Source organism: Engraulis encrasicolus, chromosome 7 (assembly GCF_034702125.1).
Source record: "Engraulis encrasicolus isolate BLACKSEA-1 chromosome 7, IST_EnEncr_1.0, whole genome shotgun sequence".
Classification (NCBI taxonomy): domain Eukaryota; kingdom Metazoa; phylum Chordata; class Actinopteri; order Clupeiformes; family Engraulidae; genus Engraulis; species Engraulis encrasicolus.
In genome coordinates, this window is record NC_085863.1 from 4,332,577 (window position 1) to 4,358,764 (window position 26,188).

At 43.5% G+C, this 26,188-nt stretch overlaps 1 protein-coding gene across 2 annotated transcripts; it reads right to left on the minus strand.

Moving 5' to 3' along the window:
• Positions 1 to 1,130: 1,130 nt before the first annotated feature.
• On the minus strand, positions 1,131 to 23,802 carry zgc:163098 (uncharacterized protein LOC100037380 homolog). Of its 2 annotated transcripts, none has more exons than XM_063202730.1 (23): positions 23,727 to 23,802; positions 22,981 to 23,065; positions 22,448 to 22,559; positions 21,569 to 21,684; positions 21,123 to 21,190; positions 19,964 to 20,061; positions 19,585 to 19,649; positions 16,525 to 16,690; positions 15,546 to 15,751; positions 14,256 to 14,299; positions 12,475 to 12,579; positions 12,106 to 12,172; positions 11,044 to 11,213; positions 9,267 to 9,429; positions 8,995 to 9,074; positions 8,785 to 8,872; positions 7,932 to 8,060; positions 6,615 to 6,852; positions 5,336 to 5,450; positions 4,248 to 4,392; positions 3,316 to 3,426; positions 2,349 to 2,527; positions 1,131 to 1,867 (listed from the first exon to the last, which is right to left on the minus strand). In XM_063202730.1, the coding sequence occupies exons 2-23, from the start codon at positions 23,056 to 23,058 to the stop codon at positions 1,738 to 1,740; spliced, it is 2,673 nt and encodes an 890-aa protein (XP_063058800.1). In that variant the 5' UTR covers positions 23,059 to 23,065; positions 23,727 to 23,802; the 3' UTR covers positions 1,131 to 1,737. The 2 variants fall into 2 exon arrangements, with proteins under 2 accessions (XP_063058800.1, XP_063058799.1); XM_063202729.1 differs by having other exon boundaries at positions 23,448 to 23,801.
• Between the last annotated feature and the right edge of the window lie 2,386 nt (positions 23,803 to 26,188).

Here is a 26,188-nt window from a genome sequence, read left to right on the forward strand (position 1 = left end):
GCAATGCACTCCTTAGTACAGTATGCTGCTCTGCTAATTACAGGCCCAGCACTAATGGGAGCATTACATTACTCATCACAGGTAGCAGCCTACAGTAGGGGCTGCATTCATGGATGGGTGTACGTACCGTTTACGTTTTAACACGACGTCTGGATAAAAATAAAAACACAAGTGCGTTTTAGCTCCCTAAAGAGAATATTTTGAAAACAGGGGTTTAAGAGATTTCTCAAACTTGTATGGAATCAGGGGCCAAAACTGATGTGCTAAATAAATATCCATATACGTGTAAATGGCGTCTGTTTTTCAATGCATCATCAGTGCAACAAAGAGGGATTAAATCCGGTCTCCTGAATCAGTGACCTCTTGAACTCCATTCACTGTGAACCTCTGCACACGCACGCGCACACACCTAACCTATTTTACACTTAGAGTGCGTTACAATATGCGACCTTGCCTCCTCCACTTGTGCTTGTTTCCTCGCCCCGCCTCCTGGCCCCTCCTCCGTGGAGAAAACAATAAAGTTTCCCAGCTGTCAGCCTAGCCACAACAACTTTTGAGGGACTGTTTTTCAGTCACCATCCCAATTGCAAATGAGAAAAAGACTCTACAATTGAGCTTTTGCAAGATATTGAAATATAATGCTGTTGTCAGTGATGTCATCATGACATATTACTTCCTGGTACGAGGAGACAAGTACAAGTGGAGGAGGCAAGGTCGCATATTGTAACGCACTCTTAATCTATCTTTTGAGGAGACAAAACATCTTGAAAAGATAAAGACATATTGAATCTTGCTTGTCTCCTGATGGGGCCTGATATCACATTTTAGAACCTTACGCCACTCTTTATGAAGCGTCTCCTCCTCATCAATTCTCTGACTGAAACCTCCCTGTTGTTGTCATGAATGATTTTGTGCAAAGAATTATGTTGTTATAGCTTTTTATAGCCCAAATTTGTTGAAAAAGCATAAATTAGCCTCTTAAAATATTTTGTTCCATTTCAGCATTTCATTTTTTAGAGTCCTGCAAGGACTATTGTATGCTGTAAACCAAAGATGCCTACGATCTAAAGACACTTACTTCATCCCAGTACCTTTTTGTATTTAGTGAAAAGATTGAGTAACAACCCAGAAACATTTTCATTTTCACTTTCATTCAAAAGACCTTAAGAGACAAATAATAACAATAATATTATTAATAATATCACTTCACATTCCAAATAAAAACAAGTAAAAGAACACAAAAAAATGGAGCCTGTACAGATCAATGACACCAGTAGAACCTCATGAAGTCATATAAAAAGAGTTCAGCGGTGCGCCGGGCGACTGGAGTAGCGTTGTCACGAAGGCAGCGGGAGGGTGGAGGCAAGGTAAGGTAGCCATGGTAACCAGGTAAGGTAGCCATGGTAACCAGGTACGGTACCCATGATGCACTGGGAGCAGTCCTGGAAACAGAAAGCAGCGTAGGAGAGTCCAGACAGTTCCATCCTGATGGTGCACTCAGCGGGGAACTAAAAGCAATCCGTGTGGTGGTTCTTGGTTCTTTAGAGTTGTCTCGTTTTGTTTTTGTCTGGTTTTTTTTTGCAAAGTGGGATCATCTGATTTGATCAGACATCAGCCCACTGTCATAGTTTCATAGTTTCTCACCCCGCTTCACTTCACACCACCAATGTCCCTTATTATCCAGCAGCTCATGGGGAGGTTAAGGTGTCCACAATCATGGGGTCAAAGTTCAAAAGGTCAGTGTTTGCTCTTCTTGGACTTCTTGTGCGAGCGGTGCGGGGAGTGGGACGTTGAGCGCTGAGACTTGCGGAGGACAGGCGACGGAGACCGCGAACGCTTCAACTTCTTGGGAGACCGCGACTTTGTTCTGGAACCAAACACAATCAAAAGAGAAAACCATGACAACAATGACATGGCACATTGAGGAACAGTAGGCATGCAGAACACAGTGGTGGTCAACATTAAAGTAGTGATACTACTACACATGATATATTTGAAGCCCTGAGACGAAGAACCATACAAGTCCACATTTTCAAATTACATAGGCCTATGTTTTTTATAATTTGCAGTTTGAACGTTACTTTTTTTATTTTGATTTTTCTTGAAGTCAGAAAACGAAAGCTTTTTTAATGTCAATGTTAAAAATCTAATTTATTTACAATTCTGGACATTTACACATTTTTTTTGGACTTGGTTCTTCGTCTCAGGGTTTCATTTTAAGATGCCTTTGTTGCGTGATCTTAGGTTACATGAAAGGCACTATAAAAAACAAAAAAATATAATTATATAGTAATAATATTTTTTATCATTATTATCATCATTGTTAATCATTATAATTTTTAAAAGACCTTTCTCTCCGGTCATCTGAGTCTCTTCCTCTGTCGCGATCTTCACTCTTCTTACACCTCTCCTTGTCCCTCGCTCTTGTACGGTCTTCTGTTCTCTCCTTCTTCTCCTCCTTCTTTGATCGTTCCTTTTGTTTCTGCGATGATTTGTCCTTTTTCTCCTGTTCACTCTTTTCAAACTCCTGTTAGCAAAATAAATATGCATAAGCATGAGTAAGAACAGCAACAAACATTTGAAACACGTTTCAGGACGTCCGTTATAGCCAGGTGACATTTGCTATGTTTACATGAGACATTTAATTCGGAATCAACTTAAATTCTGAAAAAAAGGTCAATTCTGATTTGAAAACGTCATGTAAACACCTCTTAATTCGTAATTAAAAGGAAAGCTCAAAATAAATTCGATGGAACTATTTAACTCTGAATTATTCATTTGAAAATAAAATATTTCTGTCAATAGGTCTGGGTGACCTGTCAATCCCAGGTTCAATCAGAAAGAATTAAACGTGACATATCCTCCTTTGAACTCCAGCGGTTCAATCTGCCGGCCTTGAATGATCGCCACAATCAGCTGACTAAGAGCAAATTGAATAAAATGTGTGTCAGGGTCTTTACTTTCTGAACCCATGGATTGATTTCTCTGATCACTGTTCAATAATGCCGTAGAAGAAGATAAGATAAGATTTTGAAGTCTTTGCTGCAGCAAAAAGTGTTCTAGTCTTGCTAGGATGTGAAACGCCCAGTGATTGGATACGCTGCCGAGTTCCATACCAAAGAGAATCCAATCACTGGGCGTTTCACGGCCTAGCAAGGTTAGAACACTGGTTATTGAGTTAGGGCCGCTGTGACTTTTTGAGCTACCATCAGCCATCTTTTGTTTAAAAAAAGAGAGGGAGTATTGTTTAAAAAGAGAGAGAGAGAGAGAGAGAGAGAGTATTGTTTAAAGAGAGAGAGAGTATTGTGTGTTGACCTTCTGCAGCAGCTTGTTCCTGTAGTGCTGTATCTGCTCCTGCAGGCTCATGCCGGCCTTGCGGGCCTTACTGCCAGACTCCAGGTCATCCTGGAACCTCATCACCTTCACCTGGGGAGAGGGAGAGGAGAGGGAGAGGGATGTGTAGAGAGAGAGAGAGAGGGAGAGGGAGAGGGAGAGGGAGTGGAGAGGGAGAGAGAGGGAGAGGAGAGAGGAGGAGAGAGAGAGAGGGAGAGGGAGAGGGAGAGGGAGTGGAGAGGGAGAGAGAGGGAGAGGAGAGAGAGAAGGAGAGAGAGGAGGAGAGGAAGGGGGAGAGGGAGAGGAGACAGACGGAATGATACCGGGAGAGAGAGAGACAGGGAGGTGTAGACAGACAGAGAGAGAGAGAGAGAGAGAGAGAGAGAGAGAGAGAGAGAGACCGACCCACATTTTGAATAAAAATCTCAAATCTCATGAGCCTGAATGCTGTGTCTATGTCACTCCAGGCACCAATCTCAACGCAGTGTATACGCAGCATCTAGGGGTGTACATCACAGCCTTCATGACGATACGATACGGTATCGATTTCTTAAATCAGGGATTCGATTATTTTTGATACTTCAGAATTCCCCACGATACGATACGATGCGATTTGATTTTTTCCAATTATTTTTCCACTACTATTGTGTTATGGAGCTAGGGCATTGCACAGGGGCCAGCGATTCGATTCTTTTCGATACTTAAGAATGCCCCACAATACGATGCGATTCGATTAAATCGCCGGCCGATACTTCGATGCATCGATACATTTCGATTTTATTGACACCCCTAGCAGCATCCAGCACTGTCTTAAAGTAACCTATTTAGGCTCGGAAGCTCCAACACCACCGTAATCAACATTTATTGTCTGACGTGTAAAAAAAACATAAAATAAGATAATATTGGTTTCAAACCTCCAGTTCTCGTAGTTTAGTCCTCTTGCTCTCGGAGAACTCGAAAGTGGAGCTCTTGAAATCTGCAGCGTCGTACTTTGATGGACTGGAGGAGGAGTCACTGCTGTCCTCATCAGAGTCCCTACTGTCATCATCTCTACTCAGACTGAGGAGGAGAGGGGGGAGGGGTAGAGAGAGAGAGGGAGAGAGGGAGAGAGGGAGAGAGGGGGAGAGGGAGAGAGGGGGAGAGGGAGAGATGGAGAGGGGGAGAGAGAGGGAGAGGGAGAGAGGGGGAGGGGTAGAGAGGGAGAGGGAGAGCAGGGGGAGAGAGAGGGAGAGGGGGGTGGGGTAGAGATGGAGAGGGGGAGAGAGAGGGAGAGAGGGGCAGGGGGAGAGATGGAGAGGGAGAGAGAGAGGGATAGGGAGAGAGGGGGAGGGGGAGAGATGGAGAGGGGGAGAGAGAGGGAGAGAGGGGGAGGGGTAGAGAGAGAGGGGAGAGAGGGGAGAGAGAGAGGGGAGAGAGAGGGAGGGGGATGGATAGGGGAGGGAGAGAGAGGGAGAGAGGGAGAGGGGTAGAGGGGGGAGAGAGGGAGAGAGAGGGAGGGGGAGAGAGAGGGAGAGGGGGAGAGGGGCAGGGGGAGAAAGGGAGAAGTGATGGGAGAGATGGAGGTAGAGATGGAGAGAGCACCTGATTAATGATAAAGTCCTTCTGAATCCTCTACTGGTGCCGCTACAATTACGATTACAGCTGTTACTTTTTTCTTACAGATACTGCTGTAGATTTTAAAAATCAAGGTGCAGCTTTGATTGACTTATTTGAAGGCTTTAGACACAATGTCCAATTACATGTACAGTACTTTTTTTTTTAAAGTATTTTTTTCGGGCTTTTCAGCCTTTATTGGTTTTTGTGAGACAGGATAGTGGAGGAGAGACAGGAAGTGAGCTGGGAGAGAGAGATGGGGAAGGACCGGCAAAGGACCCGGACCGGGAATGGAACCCGGGTCGGCCAAGTGGTAAACGTGTGCCCTACCATATCAGCCACGGTAGGGCCGTACAGTACTTTTTAATCAGATTTGACAACTCATCGTGTGAAAGAGCGCGTCTCTTACCTGCTGTCTGCGTCTGTATTCTTCAGCTGTTCGGCGTCGTCGACTCGCTCCCACTTGGACAGCGCTACTCTGGCTACGTGAGGAAGACGTCTGCCTCGGCCCGAGCCCTCGTCCACTACGGCACACACCACACACACACGGGAAAGATGCATTAGAATGTAGTAGAAAGTGCGCACATCCAGCAAAAAAGCATCAGCAGGTGCCAAATCAAAAAACTGTCACATGTAGGAGCGGGAAAGGATCTGCACACTGCTTGCAAAAGACTTAATTTATTAGGAGCAACGATAAGATGTAACATGCCTGAAGAAGATCCATGATTGAAACGTTGCTCCTAATAAACGAATTATTTTGCAAGCAGTGTGCAGATCCTGTCCCGCTCCTAAAGATGCATTAGAACATACACATACACACACACACACACACACACACACCTTTCCATCAGTGCAACATGCATTAGGAAGATCCTAGCCACCCCAACCATGAACTATTTGAGCTATTACTGTCTGGCAAATGGAATAGAAATTTGAACGCTTGCATGACCAGACTCCAAAGCAGTTTCTTCCACCCGGCAATTCAAATATTGAATGCATGCCAAAGACAGACACGCACACACACATGCATGCTCAGATTTGGCTGAAAAAATTACAGGAGGTTCACTCACTTCCCAATAGACAAAGCACAAAATTGTAGCTCCCAAGTCAAGTCAATAATTTTGTCATTACATTTTTTTCATCAAATGACCTGTTTTGAGTTTTGAAAAAAAAAAAAATAGCAGAACACTGAAACAAGAAAATATGACCTACTGATGGCTGCAATCAATACTATCAACTGTGCACATAGAGGATTCCAACTAGAGGGTTCATAAGCATGTTTTATGGGAATCGGTCTGTAGTGGTCGTAGTTTAGCTCTCTTCCATTGACTTCTATACAAACATCTGGGGTGAAGACTCCGCCCACTTTTGCAACTTCCCGTTCACTTATCATGGTACTTTTCTAAAATTAATAAAAAAAAATTGTAGCATACTTCACTACAGAAACATGCTTGATTTGGTATAAACCACAGTCACTGAAGAGATTCCCGTTGTTTCAGAAATATTTTTCTTTGTACTTTACGTGGAAATTGAGTAAATGTCACCCATACATCTTTGTATTTCTGGCGATTTCGAGCGATTTTCACCCCATCCGCCATTTTCTTCCGGCGCGACCGATTCCCGGAAGTTAACATGGTTATGAACCCTCTAGTTTGAATCCTCTATGACTATAGATGAGGCACGCTTACATGGCATTCCATCAATGTCGTCGATAGCGGATCCCAAGGGGACGCCGTCGATGTCGTCCACCGGAGCGCCGTCCAGCGCAGCGTCCCAGGTGATGGGCGAGCCATCCAGGTCCTCCAGAGCCGTGCCGTCGAGCGGCACCGCGTCCAGGGGGAGCCCGTCCAATGGCAGCCCGTCCAGGGGCAAACCGTCGAGGGGAGCGCCGTCCAGAGGAGCGCCGTCCAAGTCAACAGATGACGCCTGCATAACAAAGGGGATATTTAGGTGATATTGAGGGCACCTTTTCACATTTACAAGTCTGACAGGTGGAGTAAGATGCTTCCGTCTATGCACTGCCGCCTTGTGGACACAGGAGGGACTTACAATTTAGAGAATGCGTTTCAGACGGACAGACGGACAGACAGACCGACGGACGGATATGCCCTCTTATGGAGATGCTAGGATGTATCTAAAAAGGGCTTGGGCATTAAAGATGTGTGGGATGTGGCCAGAGTAGGTATTGCGACTACCCTGCTCATTGAAACTGGGCTGCTTATGGCCAAATATGATCTTTAAATGGATATTTACTAAGTAATAAACCAATATTTACTAGTATGGCCAAAGTACAGCAAGTTTTGCAGCTACAAATGGCTATTTCTTGAAATTCAAAATGGCGGACCATGGAGAAGATCCCCCATTTCATACATGAAAAGAGAAATTTTCTCAGTCATAATGAATACCTAGAATTTGATGGTGGTGGTCAGTATCCATGCAAAAAGGTAACATTTGTGAATGGGCAGCATGAATTCTGGAAATGAATAACTAAAAATCGTACACAGTGCACCTATAAGCAGGCACTTGTGAACTGGTTGTAATTCTATTGCAAGTCTCTGTTAGTGGTGTCAATAATGATCGCTTCGGCGATGCAATCCAATGCGGGACATGGACGATCCAGAATCGATCCAGCAAGTTCCAGAATCGATCTGGCAATTTTTTAAAGTTTTAATTACTTCCATGGATATTTCGGGAGCAAATGAATGTTAAATTAAATAAAAGCACTTCATTGCAAGACTGATACAGACTGATACAGAAAACAGCCAATAAATTGTTGCTCAGTATCTGACTACTTGCATTGCCTCATCATGACTGATTTAACATTTGCTTTGCTTTCAGTAGAAATGTAATGCATTGCAATGCATTGTAGAATTGAATCGGATCAGATTGGATCGCATAGAATCGAATTGAAACCACCCGAATCGTGATCGAATCGGATCGTGAGGGCAGTGCCGATTCACACCACTAATCTCTGTGTTACTGCGTGCTTGTTCTTGATTGGCTACCTCTGGCGGCTCGGCGATGTCCTCTCCTGGCTTGAAGAGGCCCAGGAAGACGTTCTGGAGCTGGATCAGGTAGGACTCGGGATACACGGCCCAGTCCTCCCACGCCCGGAAACAACACATGATCTTTTGCTGAGGGAGGGGGAGGGAGAGAGAGAGAGAGATAGAGAGATAGACAGAGAGAGAGAGAGAGAGAGAGAGAGACAGAGACAGGGACAGGGACAGACAAACAGACAGACAGACAGACAGACAGACAGACAGACAGACAGAGAGAGAGAGAGAGAGAGAGAGAGAGAGAGAGAGAAAAGCCGTAAAAAAAAGGAAAAAAATCAACACAAAAAATGAATGTACAGTTGTCATGCATTTATTCCATTCGATTTTAAAAATCACAAAGTAATCACCAATCATTAAGCTTACCTACAACTGATTTAAATTACAAAAATAACCCCGTCCTATTAGCTACTAGCTGGAGCTGGGGGTGAGAAGTTGAACTAGGACAGTGTTTCTCAAAGAGGGGTGCAAGCCCCCCTGGGGGGGCACGGAGGCATTGCAGGGGGGGGTATGTGAGATCTGATATTGTTTCTTCCCCCCCCCAAGGGAATTATTTCCTGTCTTTTTAATAAGCAATACATTTTAACCCCTCACCACCAACATTATAGTATAAACTGTCATGAATTTGAGTAGCATAGGAAATGAGAACACACGTCCCTCTTTGTTGTATCTCACCAGCCACCTTCCTTTGATTCTGCTGCGCAGCGCAGCGATCGTAAAATCAGGGGGGGCTCGAAAGCATCCAGACCCTCCGAAGGGGGAATGATGGGTAAAGTTTGAGAACCACTGAACTAGGAGGACTCACCTTGAACTGCTCCGCTTGCAGTCGAGCGCGGATGTTTCGGTACGCCTCACCAATGTCACCAAATATCTGCGGCAATTTAGACTCGAAGCTTTTGAGGGGAAACAAGAAAAAATGTAAACAGAAAAAAAAAGATTTGCGATAAGAAAAATGTAGAACTGAAATTGCCATTCATCTTTCTGTGGGATAAGAAGTTAAGAACTTGGTACTTACTATTTTCTGTAGTACGAGGCGTTGGCTACTTTGGCACAAGAGTTGTATAAGATGTCGGACACCAAATATAATCTGGCAACCTGTTCGGGAAAACACAGAAGAACAGAGAATATTATTTTATTTTATTTCTATTTTATGTATTTATTTATATGTGAAGTTCAAGGGCCCTCTATGTGTCTGGAGAGAAATTGAGGTGACAGGATTGTATTCTTAATCCAGGTTGCCCCATCACTTTGTGTGTGTGTGTGTGTGTGTGTCTACAGTACACATGCCTTCCTCTGTAGTGGCGTCTGTATTAAGGAGAGGGACTCCGCGATGCATGCCACCACCTCCTCAGCTGCCTCGGCCTTCTCCAGGCAGAACAACATGGCGTCCCCGATCTCCTCACGACGCGGAGTCAAGCGCTGCAGCAGCATCTCCAGCTGCTCTCGATGCCTGAGGAGGAGAACAAACGAGTATGTTAGAGTGCGTCTTAATATGCGACCTTGCCTCCTCCACTTGCTTCTCGTCATGATGACATCACTGACAACAGCATTATATTTCAATATCTTGCAAAAGCTCAATTGTAAAGCCTTTTTCTCATTTGCAATTGGGATGGTGAATGAAAAACAGTCCCTCAAGTTGTTGTGGCGAGGCTGACAGCTGGGAAACTTTATCGTTTTCTCCACGGAGGAGGGGCCAGGAGGCGGGACGAGGAGACAAGCACAAGTGGAGGAGGCAAGGTCACATATTGGGATGCACCCTTAGTGTTGGAGTTGGAGTTAGACTACAGCATGGCATCCCCGATCTCTTCACAACGAGGAGGGACAGTGGCGAAAAGACTTTAAGCCAGCCAAAGAATCATTTAGTAGACTAAAATATAGTTTACATGGGTTAAGCAGACCCTCCAACTGCTCTCTAGCCTGGGAACTCCCATACTGCCTTTAGTTCTACACAATCGTTTCGATCTGAAAGAAAACTTGTGATTAGGTCTGGTGTTAACCAGGCAAGCTGCTCTCGATGCCTGAGGAGGAGAGCAAATAGAACCGGTAACAAACAAACTAACTCCCACACTGAGGCACCTATCAACCCGGGACCCATACTAAGAAGCTGGTTCAGGAGTAAACCGGGTCAAGCAGACACTCCAGCTGCTCTCGATGCCTGAGGAGGGACAGTGGCGAAGAGACTTTAGCCAGCCAAAGAATATTTTAGTACAGTGATTCCCAACCTATGGGCCGGGGCCCACTGGTGGGCCCTGAAGGTATTCCAAATGGGCCTTGAAATCATTTTCCAAAAATAATAATCATACTTTTGTGTGTGTTGTTGTTTATTTATTTGACTTTTATTCTTAAATGGGTCAGATGTGGGCCCCAAACTTTTTTGACAATTTTGAGTGGGCCCCAAGTTGAAAAAGGTTGGGAACCCCTGATTTAGTAGACTAAAATATAGTTTACATGAATCTATTTCTATACCGTCTCTATTGCTAATGCACTGTCCATTTACATTAAAATACTGGAATACGACTTCATAGGTGGAAGGATTCATAGACGCCAGAGCCCACGTATAGGCATTCGAATACAATGCTGGTTTAGCATCGAGAGACGGTGGGAAACAAGTTTTTGACTAAATGCCCCCTGGACCGCATCATAGGCCTCCCAACGCCCCCTTGAGCTCATCATGAGCCTGTATATGATCCCCTTAGGAATAAATAAAATAAAATAGACTAATGCCCCCCAATGTCAACTAAGCTCCGCCCCTCTCAGCTGTATCCTTCTCAACACCCTCCGTAGGGCTCCTCGTGTCAGGATTTCTCGGTTAGATACAACAGGGGTTCCCAACCTTTTCCAACGTGGGGCCCATTCAAAATTGTCATAAATGTTCAGGGCCCAATTCTGACCCAATAAAGAATAAAACTTAAATAAATCAATAGCAACACACACCACAATATGATCATAATTTGTAGAACATGTTTTCAAGGCCCACTTGGAATACCTTCAGGGCCCACCAGTGGGCTCCGGCCCATAGGTTGAAAATCACTGAGATACAATATCGCTACAACATGGGACTCACTCGGCCTTGAGCTGGCCCTTCCTCAGCTCCTCCTCGTGACTGGGAGGTGAGGCGTCCTCGTGCAGCTCCTCGTCACCATGGAGATAAGGGTTGAGGAGGGGGGGCCTCCACAGTGAGCCCCCGCGGAACATGCGGAAATCCGCCGTCCGCCACTGGCTCGGAGACTCACCCTGGACGATAACAACAACAACAACAACACAGGAAGACATTTTAGTTAGACGCATAGTTAGTAGAGGTAGAAGTGACGAGCTTTGTTGCAAAACGCAGAATGTCCATTTTGGAACATTTTGGAAAATTGACATTTATATTTTATATTGGGCATTCCATGGCATTGGATTGCAGAATGCATTTTATATACAGTAGGTTTAAAAAGAATGTTCATTGCAAATAATAAAATGCAAAAGTAAAAAATGGTGGATATGTCGTTTTGCGATGGGACTCTTCAAGTACTCTTTCGGTGTACTTCTCCCCTTGGAGTGAGGAGGTTCACTTTATCAGAGTGATGATATTCAGTTTGTTTACGCTTTAATTTGTTAACAATGTTTGCACAGTATGCAAAATTGCAAGTACTGTATATTCAAACCAAATTATATAGGCCCTAATAATCTGTTCAGAAGGGTTTGTAGGCCCTAAAATGTCGTTTTTGTTCTTCGATGCCAGATCGTGATATATATATATATATTTTTTTAAACATATCTAAAAAGTCAGACAATGTGCAAACATGAGTGGCACAGGTGCTGGACCAGTAGTTTTGGGTAGCGTGCGCACATCCAAAAACACTTGTTGCAGGTGCCAGACAAAAAAGTCAGACAGTTGAAAAAGGTAGGTCTGCACACTGCCGATCAGCTCCAAAAATAAACGTTATTATTTAAAAAGCAATGTTTCGATCACGGTGGATCTTCATCTTGATCGGCAGTGTGCAGACCTACCTTTTTCAACAGGTGCTGGACCAAACAAAAGGTCACTGAATGGAAAACAGGTCCACAACACTACTCGATGCTCCCAGACAAAGTTCAACAGCACAACGTTTGGGACTCTCGTCAGCCTTTCCTCACCGCTCACCTGCAGGATGGTGAAGAGCTTCCAGCGGTAGTACACGTGCTCCTGACTCTTATTCTCAAACAGAAACCTGCAGACACCACACAGACACACATCATCACTTACTGCAAAAAACCAGAAGCATTACCCACAGAAAGGTAAAGGGGTGTGTGTGTGTGTGTGTGTGCGTAAATATATGTGTGTGCGTGTGCATGTGTGAGTGCGCGCACGTGTGCGCCCTTGTACGTGTGCGGGTGTGTGTGCGTGTGTGTGCAGGTGTGTGTGTGTGTGTGCACAGGTGTGTGTGTGTGTGTGCACAGGTGTGTGTGTGTGTGTGCACAGGTGTGTGTGTGTGTGTGTGTGCCTGTGTGCGTAGGTGTGTGTGTGTCTCACTTGAAGTCTGGGTTGCTCTTCTCCTTGCTCATAATGATTGCCTCAAACATGGGTCCTTCCCGCACCACGAACTCGATCATCCTGTGGATGAGGCCTAACAGGTGCCTGCAGACGGGGAGACAGGGGCTGAAGCTTCGCATCACGGGCTATTTGGCAAACTCCACCCCCACCCCACCCCCCATATCACCCCACCCCACCCGCCATATCACCCCACACACACACACACAACCCCACCCCACCCCACAACACCCCACCCATACAAACACATCTCATGATGCAGTCAGTCATCTCACTAAATTAAAATGTCAAATTCACACATAACAGACACGCATACATACGCTATGACAATTCACACCCTACGTATGTTTTCATCCCACTGAAAAATACAGTGACAGTGAGTGAAATACAGTGAGTACTGAAAACAGTGGTCCAGTCAACAGCCAAAACAAGACTGCTTGAGATTCACAGAGGTGAGAAAAATACAGCCTCTGAATTCTTGCACAGATTTTTTTTAAAGGCAGTCGTTAGTTCCTCCCTTCCTCTTGATAAAAAGCTGGCATGCAATGTTGTGTTATCTAATGCTAGTGTAAAAGGCAGTGAAATGCGGTGTAGAGTAGACCCTTCCTGAGAAAGCATGTTACGCGTAACAGTTTCTGTCTGCATGTCTGTGGTGAAATTATGCTAAGCTAATGAGGCTGGTAGGCTATACTGCCCTACAAAACAAGAACGCAGTAACTCAGATTTTGGCAAACTGAGAAAAAAGGCTTCAAAGTTTCCTATATGGCCCGACAACTCTGTTGTCTGTAAATTGGGTGGTGACACTTCCTTGTAATACTTTTTTAGGATAGAAATTAAATGCACACAAAAAAAAAGCAGAAAAAAAAACATTTATGAGTTTTGGATAGAAATTAAATGCACACAACCCATTTATGAGTATTTTTACCACAAAAAAACAGAGTTACTGCATTCTTGGCTAGTATTACTGTCTACTCCCAAACCATTCCCATTGGAAAGTGCAGCAGTAACTCACCGACTTACTGCGTTTTTGTTTTGTACGACGTAACATAATTTTTGCACTTTCAACATGGTTTTTCTCTAAAACGGGACGATGTTGGACCACAGTTTTTTGACACAAGACAAATGAGGTAGTTTAAAGCCCATTTCCGATCTAAACTCAATTTCGACCATTTTCGAGTTACTGCGTTCTTGTTTTGCACGGCAGTATAGGGCTTAAATAGTGATAACACACCTGATTTACCATAAGTAAGACTAAGGACTAACATTTTCCATCTATTCAGTTTGAACCAATTAACAACCCTTTTAACTGAAACAGGGTTAATCACAGTGTGGCGAAGCAGGTTTCTTCTACCATAAAAAAATAATAAGGTACACAAATCTTGACCAGACAAAAAAGTAGAACTAGAAAGACAGTACTTAGCCCCCTCACCCCCACCCCCACCCCACCCCTCTGCCTGGGACCTCCCCCTCTGAGAGCACATTGTAGATAGTAGGCGTCAGGCTTGTACGAAATTCCGAATGGAAAGAATTTCAATTCAAAGTAATGCCATAATACGAACACTAGGTGGTGGTGTTCTATGTACTTTCAATGGGTGGTGTAGATTAAATTCAAAGAAATTCAAGGTAATGGCACCACCTAGTGTTCGTATTATGGCATTATTTTGAATTGAAATTCTTTCCATTCGGAATTTCGTACAAGCCCGGTAGGCGTGTGAAGTAGAAGTCGCAGTAGCAGTGGTAGTAGGATGAGAGAGAGTGTGTACCTTTCTGTTGGGATAACCACTTTGACTACGGCTTCGGACAGAGTCTGTTCGTGAAGTCAAACCAAATAGTGAAGATACAAACAAAAGTGAGTAAATAGAGTAATGTACTACAGGACAACACACAGCACAGATCAGATCAGAGCAAAACCACCCTTTTATATGCAAGTCGTCATTACAAAATAAGTTCCTAAGTGAAAAACGTTTCGGTCTGTCTCTCGTGTTTGCTGTACAAACCACCTGTTTATTTGGGTCAACAGCTGAAGATCCACCTTTTCATGTAGGAATACTGCAATTTTCCCAGTCATCATAAACATTTAGAATTTGATGGTGGTGGGAAGTATTTGGGGAAAAAGTAACATTTGTGAAAAGGCAGCATGAATTCCTGAAAGAAGCTGCTAAAACTATTACACAGCGCACCTTCAAATCGACGTCTACAGTAGCAGCATCTTCATGCCCCCAACGGTTGCCAAGTGCTACTTTCAGTCAAGCTACTTAAACTTGCGCTAAACGTTCGTACACCTCAGCTGGCAGGTGCGTCGGAGATGGCCCATGGGTCACTCAACAGACAATTAGAAAAAACTCCCGCACACACTGACCATTTCGTTTCGGTCCTGGTTCACCTGATGAAAGGTCTAGGACCGAAACGATGTGTATTTAAAGAAACACAGTGAAAAAGTCAGCGTGCGGGAGGGTTTTTTCTAATTCTCTGCTGTCAAGCTACTCAAATTGGTTTACAGTAGAATAGCATGTCTCTAATGTCTTCCCTCCCCACACAGAGATTTATTTCTAACTATGAATTTGCAAATGGAAAATAAAATAAACTATTAGAAAACAGAACAACAGTGATGGGCAACCTGGATTCAGTAGTTTATAATCCAGTGCCACATATTCCAAATGACCTGGTTTTACCTGGACAATTCAACCAGGTGATCAATAAACACCTGGTTGCCAGCAATCACAGGCCATTTGGAATATGTGGCACAGGATTTAAATGACGTCTGAGGAAGGGGAAAAACAAGAAAAAAACAAAATGATATAAGTGGGAGCAGCTTGAAATCCAGCTTGAAATGGACTTTTTTTTTATCTGATCATTTGTTCATCCTGCTCCCGGGTAAGACGCTTGGATGTTTAGACTTTAACCTTCTTTTTTGCAGTGGATTGTAAACTACTGAATCCAGTTTGCCCATCACTGAGGAAGAACAAAATCACCACTGGCCCATGCACACAGTACAGTCAGACACAACAGGGGCACATTAGGTGGCGCTATAAGAAGGGGGGTGAGCCGGTTACCTTGTCCAACTCGTCTTTGGAGCGACTCCATGGTTTGGTGAAGTCGTTGCGGAATCGGTCTCGTGGCTGTGCGTTGAAGGGCAGGCCGGAGGGCGGGGGAGGGGTGGAGGTCTTGAGCACCCCGATGGGCGTGTAGAGCGGCTGGGGAGGGATGCGCACCGGCTTGCCCCAGCCCAGCTTCATCTCGAAGCCCATCACCGTCTTACCTACATGGGCATACATAAGTAAACACAGTGGATACAGGTCAGCGACGTACAGTACACTGCCCTACAAGGGCAAACTGCAGTAACTACATATTGTGTCACCCCAGCCCAGATTCATCTCGAAGCCCATGACCGTCTTACCTACATGGGGCATCAAAGTTCAAAGTTCAAAGTACTTTATTTGCCATTTGTGCATAAACTAGTAGTCCAAGCACATAGGAACTCTTGTGCAGGCCCTCTGAGTCAATAAATATAATTAAATAGAAAAATAGGAAAAACACAAAATGCATAAAAAAGTGATCAAAATCAAAGAGATCAAAAGAATAAAAAAATCAAAGTGGGTTAAATGTTCTTTTTTGCCATCAGCCTCACTGTTGCTGGGAAGAAACTGTAAAAAAAACAAAAAAACTTGCTTTTTTGGTAGGGATGTTGTCCGCTCTACTGTGTCTGCAAACGCAGTGGATACAGGTAAGCAACATTATACTGCCCTACAAAGGCAAAAGTGCAGTAACTACATATTGTGTCAAAATAAAGTATAGACTGAAAATGGTCTTCGTTACATCTCGAAGCCCATGACTGTCTTACCTACATGTTTAACAAAAAAAGAAAGAAAAAAAAACACGTACATCTATCTCAAAAAGGTTTTGGTTGCAGGACAAGCAAAGTCACATGAAAAATGAAAATAAAAATGAAAATAAATGGCTATAATCTGGCTCAATTGTATGTTGTGTACTGTCCCTGTCCAATAAACATCAAAAAGGGAGACAAGACGGTACCGTCCATGGCGGCCATGGCCCTCTCCGCATCCCTGCGCGTCATGAAGGCCACAAAGCCGCGGTTGGAGACGCGCGTCCGCTCCTCGTCCGTACGGGGCCACATGATCTTCACGCTGGCCAGCGGGCCGTACTTCCCAAACTCCTTACACAGCATCTCCTCATTCATCTAGACGGAGAAGGAGACCAAGAACACAATACAATATCATGTAGAGAAGACCACACTCCTTACACAGCATCTCCTCATTCATCTAGACGGAGAAGGAGACCAAGAACACAATACAATATCATGTAGAGAAGACCACACTCCTTACACAGCATCTCTTCATTCATCTAGACGGAGAAGGAGACCAAGAACACAATACAATATAATGTAGAGAAGACCACACTCCTTACACAGCATCTCTTCATTCATCTAGACGGAGAAGGAGACCAAGAACACAATACAATATAATGTAGAGAAGACCACACTCCTTACACAGCATCTCTTCATTCATCTACGGAGAAGGAGACCAAGAACACAATACAATATAATGTAGAGAAGACCACACTCCTTACACAGCATCTCTCTTCATTCATCTAGACGGAGAAGGAGACCAAGAAGGACAGGAGGGGGTGGGGAGACAAGAAAGAGGAGCGGGAGACAACATTGGGAAGAGGGGGACAAGAAAGTAAAAGTAAGTAAGTAAGCAACTATGCCCTTCGCGCTTGCCAGCGGGCCGTACTTCCCAAACTCCTTACACAGCATCTAGACGGAGAAGGAGACCAAGAACTAGGGGTGTAAATCACAGCCTTCATGACGATACGATACGGTATCGATTTCTTAAATCAGGGATTCGATTTTTTTTCTATACTTAAGAATTCCCCACAATACGATGCGTTTCGGTTCGATTTTATTTTTTTCCAATTACTGTTCCACTACTATTGTGTTATGGAGCTAGGGCATTGCACAGGGGCCAGCGATTTGATTCTTTTCCATTCTTAAGAATGCCCCACGATACGATGCGATTCGATTAAATCGCCGGCCGATACTTCCGATACATTTCGATTTTATTTACATCCCCACCAAGAACACAATACAATATAATGTAGAGAAGACCACACTCCTTACACAGCATCTCCTCATTCATCTAGACGGAGAAGAAGAACAACAAGAACAAGAAAGGAGAGAGAGACAGGTAAATACTTCTCTACAAATCTCTACAAAAAAAACCCAATACATCTCATCCACAATGAAAACCCCAATACATCTCATCCACAATAAAAAAAAACCAATACATCTCATCCACAATGAAAACTCTGGCTTTTCACTTATTGTATAAGTGAAGTAAAGTCCAACTGGGAAACTCCAAATTCCATTGTCACTGTTACACAGCACACAAGTGGGCACTGCACAAAACGAAATTGCATTTATGCCTCACCCGTGCGAGGCCCCCAATGGCACCCGAAAGGGAGCGGTTCGGCAGGACGGTACCATGCTCAGGGTACGTCAGTCATGGAGGAGGATGGGGGAGAGCACTGGTTAATTACTCCCCCCTGCAAGTCTGGCTGCAAGTCTGACGCCCTAACCGCTTACCCATGAACTGTGTGGCTGTGAAATGCGATATTTACCCAGGGCTCCAGAGTGCGACCAATTTGGTCGCATATGCGCCCATTTTTTTCAATGGTGCGCCTAAAAAATATTTTTAGGCGCACTGGTGCGACCAGCCATCAGTAGAACAAAATCATTTACCAAACAACCGTTTTAATGGACATAAAATTAATAGTCATTCTACAGTAGTGGCCCATCATCACACAATAAAACGTGTCGATGCGGTCATTCCTTCAACTCCGCTGAACTACCGGTAACTTTCTCCCCCTTCCTCGTTCACAGGCAGCCCGACGTTTCAGAATAGAATGTTCGACTTTCGGAGTTCACATGTAGGCTACCAGCAAGTTTTGCAACGGACGAGAGAGTTACAATCACGGTAAAAACAGTAAAATGACTTGAGGATATTTTAAACACGAGAGAGTCACAATCACGGGGAAAAACTAAATGGCTTGAGCGGATATTAAACATTGTCACACAAAAACGCAGATGGGTGCGGATAATTGCCCGTTTCAGCCGCGCGCAGAGCTGGCCACACAACAGGTGACGCGCTAGTCTGTCGGGACTTCTGTGAGAGTTTTTTGATAGCGACAAGGGCAGGCTACATACTGCCTATCAGTCGGCAAGGCATCGTTCATGCACCTCGAGACAGCACGAGAGAGAGAGAGAGAGAGAGAGAGAGAGAGAGAGAGAGAGAGAGAGAGAGAGAGAGAGAGAGAGAGAGAGAGAGAGAGAGTGAGTGAGCGAGCGAGCGCACTAGTACTGTCGTGTCTGTTTGTAGCGCTTGCCAAGATACCACAACCATGCAGAGGGAGAGCGCTCAAAAACGGGGAAATAGACAAAACCCAATTCACCTCAGATTCCACTGTAAACATAGGCTAGGCTATTTGTGTCCAATGATTTTAAAAATCATTACATTTTTAGCAGGGTTTGTTAAAAAAATCTATCCATCCATCTATCCATCTATCCATCTATCTATCTGTCTTCATAGTGTAACTCTGTGCTTGTGCCGTGTGCATAGCCTTATTGCAGAAAAGGCTGGTATGTCTATCTTACTAGTCAAACACTACTGACTAAAAGGCTACTAATTTGGTCTTTTCTACTGGCCAAACTGCTTGTAGCCAAGATGTGTTAGTTAGGTAGCCTACTGTCATGTCTTTTATAAGGAGCACATTTGTAAGACTAGCCTATAGCACATGAAAGGCTCCAGGTCTTTTAAAATATAGCAACAATAATAGATTATTATTATTATTATTATTATTATTATTGTTGCTATTATTATTGCTTGTTATTATTTTTAATTATTATTTTTTTTCAAGCTGAGGTGCGTGTGTGTATGGGGTGGTGAAAACATTTGGGTGCACCTAAATTTTGTGCTGGTGCACCTAAAAAAAAATGTTTAGGCGCACCAGTGCAACCAGTGCAAAAAGTTAGTCTGGAGCCCTGTTACCATGACTCCAGAGTTGAGTACTCACCTTGGGGTTGATGCAGCCGATGTAGAGATTTGTCGAATTAGGCAATGCAGGATCATCGTCAAAAACTGGTAGAGGAAAAAAAAAAAACACATGCCATTATTAGGCCATCCCATTACATGGATCGTCTTCATTCTGTAGAATTCACCGTTTACTTGAATTCACTACCCTATCCTAAAATGACCCTGTTTCAATATTACTCATAAGCATAGAGCCAATGGATACATTTAAAGTCAACAGTAATGCATGGAATTGATATTGGTGGTGGGTATTTTTTTGAAGAAAGGCAAGTGTGTGACTCATCAGTAGAGGTTTCATCTAACTGCTACACATTGCATCTTTAAACTAAAACGAGACGTGTGAGAGTGGAGTGTTAACTTACTTGACCTCCATGCGGGCGGCATTTCGATTTCAGGGGTGCTGCTGCCCCCCGGGTCGCCCTTCTTCCTCTTGTGCCGCTCCTCACGCTCCTCCTGGATCCTGGCAGCCACACACACACACACACACACACACACACACACACACACACACACACACACACACACACACACACACACACACACACACACACACAGAGTTACCTCGCTACAGTACTGTACAATGCAAATGGAATATGTTTTTAGTGTCTTCCTGCACCTCTCCATGGGCCCGGTGTATTCAGGGTCACCGAAATTAAAAATTAAAACTCATGGCAACGTTTCGGTCTACTACAATGAGACAAATGTGGTGGAATGTTATCTGAGTAGTAGAGCAGTCGAGTTCCTTTAATAATCCCGAAGTTTCGAAAAACCGAAATGTTGCAATTAGATACTGCTGCTAAATATGGCTAATGAGGACAGTGCACGGGAGATTACTCGCCAAGTTTGTTGACGTGGCGAATATTTCAAAGTGAATGGAATGACAGAGCGGTATTCTAAGAAGCTGGTTCAGGAGTAAACCAGGTTAGGTTAAGAGGTAAATCATCTAATAGAAGAGCCTGGAGTCCTCATTTTCGAGCCCATTCTCGGGGAAAATCAACTACATGCTTCGTGGTGCCGCTACGATATAGCCTCATTTTTCGTAGTTGGGCAACGCGCGCTGTCGTCGAGAGAGGGTGAGAGAGAGCGAGTGAGAGAGAGAAGCGTGCATTCCGGGAGGGGAGCGCTGTCGTTGTGTCAGCTTCATGCCATGTCTCCCTTCCTCCAACATTATCCCTAACCTTAACCCTAAACCTAACCCTAACCCTAACCTTAACCCTAACCATCAATCACTTGTTTGAAATGTTTGATTACCGTCGTTTCCAGTTAGCCTTCACTCGCGCTTGATTGTTGACGTCCGTCCGCATTATTCTTCCCCCCAGAACCAAACTACCCCAATTGTCAGTTCCCCCTTTCGTCGCCCAACCACGAGAAACGAGGCTATTCGTAAAGGCACCACGAGGCTTAAAGTTGATTTTTTTTCTGTTTTTCTCGTAAAGACTTCACGAATGGCCCGAGTTACTGTTGCATTTTCTGTGAAAGTGAGGACTCCAGGCTCTCCTAATAGACAAACTCAGAACTCACTGTTTCAGCTCCTCTTTAAACAGCTCCAGGTTGCTCTTCTTCTTCTCCTCTGTCTTCTTTTTGACCGCCTGCTCAACACATCAACAACATCATTCAATACTGAAATTAGGTCAAACACGTGAAAAATGGCATTGTCATTCAGTGTAACGGATGCCTTCTGCTGACTGTAACTGTAAAAAACATGACTCTTTTTATTTATTTATTGTTACAGGGAATTCATGAAAGCCTCGGTTGTCATCCATTCACTTGAAACCATTTAAAAATCATGCTTTTTTGCAGTTACAGTCGGCAGAAGGTGTCCGTAACACAGAATGACAAAGACGTCTTTGACCCAATTACCATTCTGCAAGAAACTGTGTGTGTGTGTGTGTGTGTGTGTGTGTGTGTGTGTGTGTGTGTGTGTGTGTGTGTGTGTGTGTGTGTGTGTGTGTGTGTACAGTACTTACAGACTTTCTGAGGTCTGGTGATGATGGCGGTGGCACAGCATTGTGGGACACAGGGGGTGTGAACTTGGTAGAGGGTCGATAGAGTTTACTCTTCTTCACCTCCGCTGCTTGCTCCTCTGTGACGAAACAAGAGCAATCAACCGAAAGACATGAAAACTGTCATTAGGTCAATGTCTCTTTAAAAAGGTGTACTGTGCAGGAAATGGTCAAAAAAGGTACTGCAACTATGCTGCTCATTGAAACTGGGATGCCTATTGCCAAATTTGATATTTACATGAAAGTTTACTAAGTAATAAACATATATTTTCTAGTATGGTCCAAGAACAATCATTTTTGCAGCCAAAAATGGCTATTTTTGGACATTCATAATGGCGGACCATGGAGAAGATCCCCCTTTTCATGTATGAAAAGTGCAATTTTTCCAGTCATAATGAATACTTAGAATTTGATGGTGGTGGCAAGTATTCATGAAAAAGGTAACATTAGTGAATGGGCAGCATGAATTCTGGAAATAGACAACTAAAAATCTCACACAGTGTCCCTTCAAAGGTGCGCTGCGTAGGTCGGAATATTGCCAAATATAATATTTTCATGGGGTGTTAAATTGGTTATGGCCATGACACCATAACCGCTTTCCTGCCACAGCTAGCACTCTGACTCTTCCTCAATCTAGAATCACCAAAATGACTAAATGATGGCCAGAATACTAGGAGCTTAAATACAATAGTATAAAGAAACCTCTACATCCCCAGCCACTTCTAACACAAACATCAGCAGAGAAACCCTCAAAACAATACTTGATCCCATACATAGTGAAAATGCTACAGTAGCCTATGCTTGGGTGGTTAATTTGTTTGTGGTAAGCTACTTAAGATTCACCTTTTGTTGCATTCACAATCCCACCGCGGACAAAAGTCTTCACATTGCTTTTATCACCACTGTCAAACGACGCCAGAAATTCTTCAAAGACTTCTGCAGCTTTTTCTTCCTCCTGTGGACATAAAACAGATGTGACAGGAAAGGCTAAAAATAAAAATAGGACTATGCCACATGAATAGTGAAATGAATATTGCCCTACCAAGGCAAACTGCAGTAACTACACAAACAATGACACTAAGGGGCCTTTACAGTATGGGTATTAGGTTGGATATTTTTACTTCGTTACTGCAAATATGACATAGCAATATCTCTACAACTGGACACGTTTAGACCATAAGGTTTTGTCACAAGATAAAGGAGGTGTTGTGAAGATAATGTTCAGTCTAGATTCAATTTGACAAAAAATATGTATTTACTGCACTTTGCCTTTGTATGGCAGTATAGTGTCTGTATGGGTCTAGTAGTCTCTCTGGCACCTGGGAGGTAGTCCTGCAGAAGATGTGAAGGTTTGTTGATGTGCATTGTCGTCTCACCTTTTTCTTCATCTCATTTTGTTCCTTTTTAGTTAATGTTTTCTTCACCGTTGCGGATTTGCTTTTCTTGTCTGCCATCTTCAGACTGAAAAAGAAAATAAATCAAGTGCATGTCAACAAGACAGCAGCCCTGTATCTGGTTTGATTGTTCAATGGCTTTTGGTTGGCTGTCAATGTTGACGCACAGAAAAACCATGGACAACAACATAGGTAACAGCACCATATTAATTGGAGTCAAAACACGATAGCTAACATTATTTTTTCTCTAGCTTTGGTGCTTGGTGGGCTGTGCAACCCTTGCTGAGCAGCACATTCCACCATAGCCAACAGGGGCAGTTCTACTGCAAGACGGACGGACACACCAAGGTAAATATCATGCCTCGTGCAATAGACGCGCCTGACGTTTAGAAATCCCCACCAACATCAGGTCAAACCAATCGCCATCTGTGTAAATAAATCAGACTCACCTCGCTCCTATCATGCACTAAATCGTGGGTAAATTCAGGCGTGCGAGTCCTCGGTGCTGTTGTTACTAGAAAGATAGCTTGCTAGCAAGCCCATACAACTTCCCTTCAGAGACGCTAGCCCCGAGTTAGCTAGCTGCAACCTCGCTCTCCCTGGACAGTGGATATCCTAAAGATTACAACACCCTGGCGTTCGATACACCGCTGGTATTTTAAGTTCATTTCGACCCTCAAATAAGACAACGAACCACGCATTGCACACGATATCCCTCAAGTACTTACATAGCTGACAACAAGAGTATGTACAGTGCGTTTGTTATTGATCCGCCATGTTGGTTCTCTTGAAGTGATGTCAACAGCCTTCAAACCAATCAAAGGAAGGCCAGATTTTGCTTGGGGTTGTGTTTTGGGGGAGTGTGGGGGGAATGGCAACTGCTATTCCTCCTTTGGAGTTTCTATTTTTTGTCATTCATTACTTTTGGTGAAATTAGTTTTGGGTGAAGGAAAGAGTAGCCTACAGTCCAAAAGTGACTTTTCTAGGCCTATATTAGTAACTTCCTGAGCTGAGAGCTGTCCTGCTCAGAAGTCGAACAGAGATCTAACTGTAGCCGGCTTACTTTGACCTTTGGTTATACTAGGGTAGTGGGCCTACTACTTTAACATATCAATTGCATCTTAACAACATTACAGCAATAGAAGGCACGATGGTAACCTATAGTGGTGTGTGTGTGTGTGTGTGTGTGTGTGTGTGTGTGTGTGTGTGTGTGTGTGTGTGCAGGGCCGGCCCTTGGCATAGGCAGTATAGGCAAATGCTAAGGGCGCCACTCCAGTAGGGGGCGCCGCACCAGAGCATCAGGGATGGAAAAAAATCTAACGAATCTAATCTGATCTAATGTAATCTACAGTATTCTTAAATCATCACAATGAACAGAATGAAAGTAAATCAACATTAAAATAAAAATAAGCAATGCCTCATTTGCAAACTGCAAACGAACTGCAAAACAACCAATGTGTTGGGCAGAGTGGCAGCAAACTGCAAATTTTTTGCGTGTAGGGGGCGCTGAACTCATACTCGCCTAGGGCAGCAAATCGACAAGGGCCGGCCCTGTGTGTGTGTGTGTGTTTGTGTGTGTGTGTGTGTGTGTGTGTGTGTGTGTGTGTGTGTGTGTGTGTGTGTGTGTGTGTGTGTGTGTGTGTGTGTGTGTGTGTGTGTGTGTGTGTGTTTAATTTGCAGATATAGCTCTAAAGTTACATTAGGGCCTACATTGCATTACATTACATTGCATTACATTACATTACATTACATTAGCTTACGCTCCATTAGAGACGGTTCCACTTACAACCTCTAGGGTGACCAAAGATAAAACTACATAGTGTTATTTTAAAGGGACACTGTGTGAGATTTTTAGTTGTTTATTTCCAGAATCCATGCTGCCCATTCACTAATGTTACCTTTTTCATGAATACTTACCACCACCATCAAATTCTAAGTATTCATTATGACTGGAAAAATTGCGCTTTTCATACATGAAAAGGGGGATCTTCTCCATGGTCCGCCATTTTGAATTTCCAAAAATAGCCATTTTTAGCTGCAAAAATGACTACTTGGACCATACTGGAAAATATTTGTTTATTACTAAGTAAACTTTCATGTAAAGATCAAATTTGGCAATAGGCAGTCCAGTTTCAATGAGCAGCAGTACCTTTTTTGACCATTTCCTGCACAGTGTCCCTGTGCTTGCTTTTATGTAGGCCTACTAGGTTGAACTTTTTAAATAATTGTACGATTTATATAGGAAGTAAGGAAGACGCGCTCAAACTGTCGCCTAATGGTTCTCACAGTTCTTAATCCATTGTGTCCTAAGCCCTTTTTGGGAAAGGGTGCCCTCTGCCTATTAAATCCTAAATATCTCAGCCTCCGAAGCACATACAAACATGAAATGAGTTACATTTAAAAGCTAGGACCCTCGTTTTGCCTTAGAATGTGTTCATTCAGCTCTAATTTACCCACATTTTTAATACACAGCTCAAATCTCAAAATCCTGAATTCAGCTTATATGTGTTTCCAGGGTGTTTCAGATGCTAAAACCCACATAAACCAGAAATGAATGAAGGAAGCAAAGGACACACAAACGATTCATTCAGAGCCCTTCTTCAGCATGTATTATTATTCAGAGTGCTGTCCTTTGCTTCCTTCACTATTTACGTATATGGGCCCAGACTTATCACACAGGGTCTTGCTTCAAAGATTTGTCAAAGATTGTAACACGGAAATATTTTATGTGTCAAGACAGTAAACACCTTCGCAGTAAATGCTTTTATTTCCATAAACATAAAAAACATAAAACATAAAAAAACAATCACATAAGGAAACAAAGAAACAACCAAAAAACCATTAGAAGAGAAACTACCAGTGTAAAGAAACTTATGGTTTGACGGTAAACACAAGGCACTTCATCTCTTCAGAAAGAACACAACATGTTCAGTAAATGCAACACCCCCCCCCCCCCACACACACACACACACACACACACAACCCCAAACAAGCACACAAATACAGCATGTTCTTAATGTAAATAAATACATATCAAAGTATGGTACCACTTCACTTCACTTTACTTTACTTGTCATATGTATGACATAACAGTGTCATAACAATGTGGTAACGCAGTCATGTACGTGTCATAAACATGCCCGAGTCATAAACATTTTATGACTTTATCATTGAGTGACATTTGGTTTTG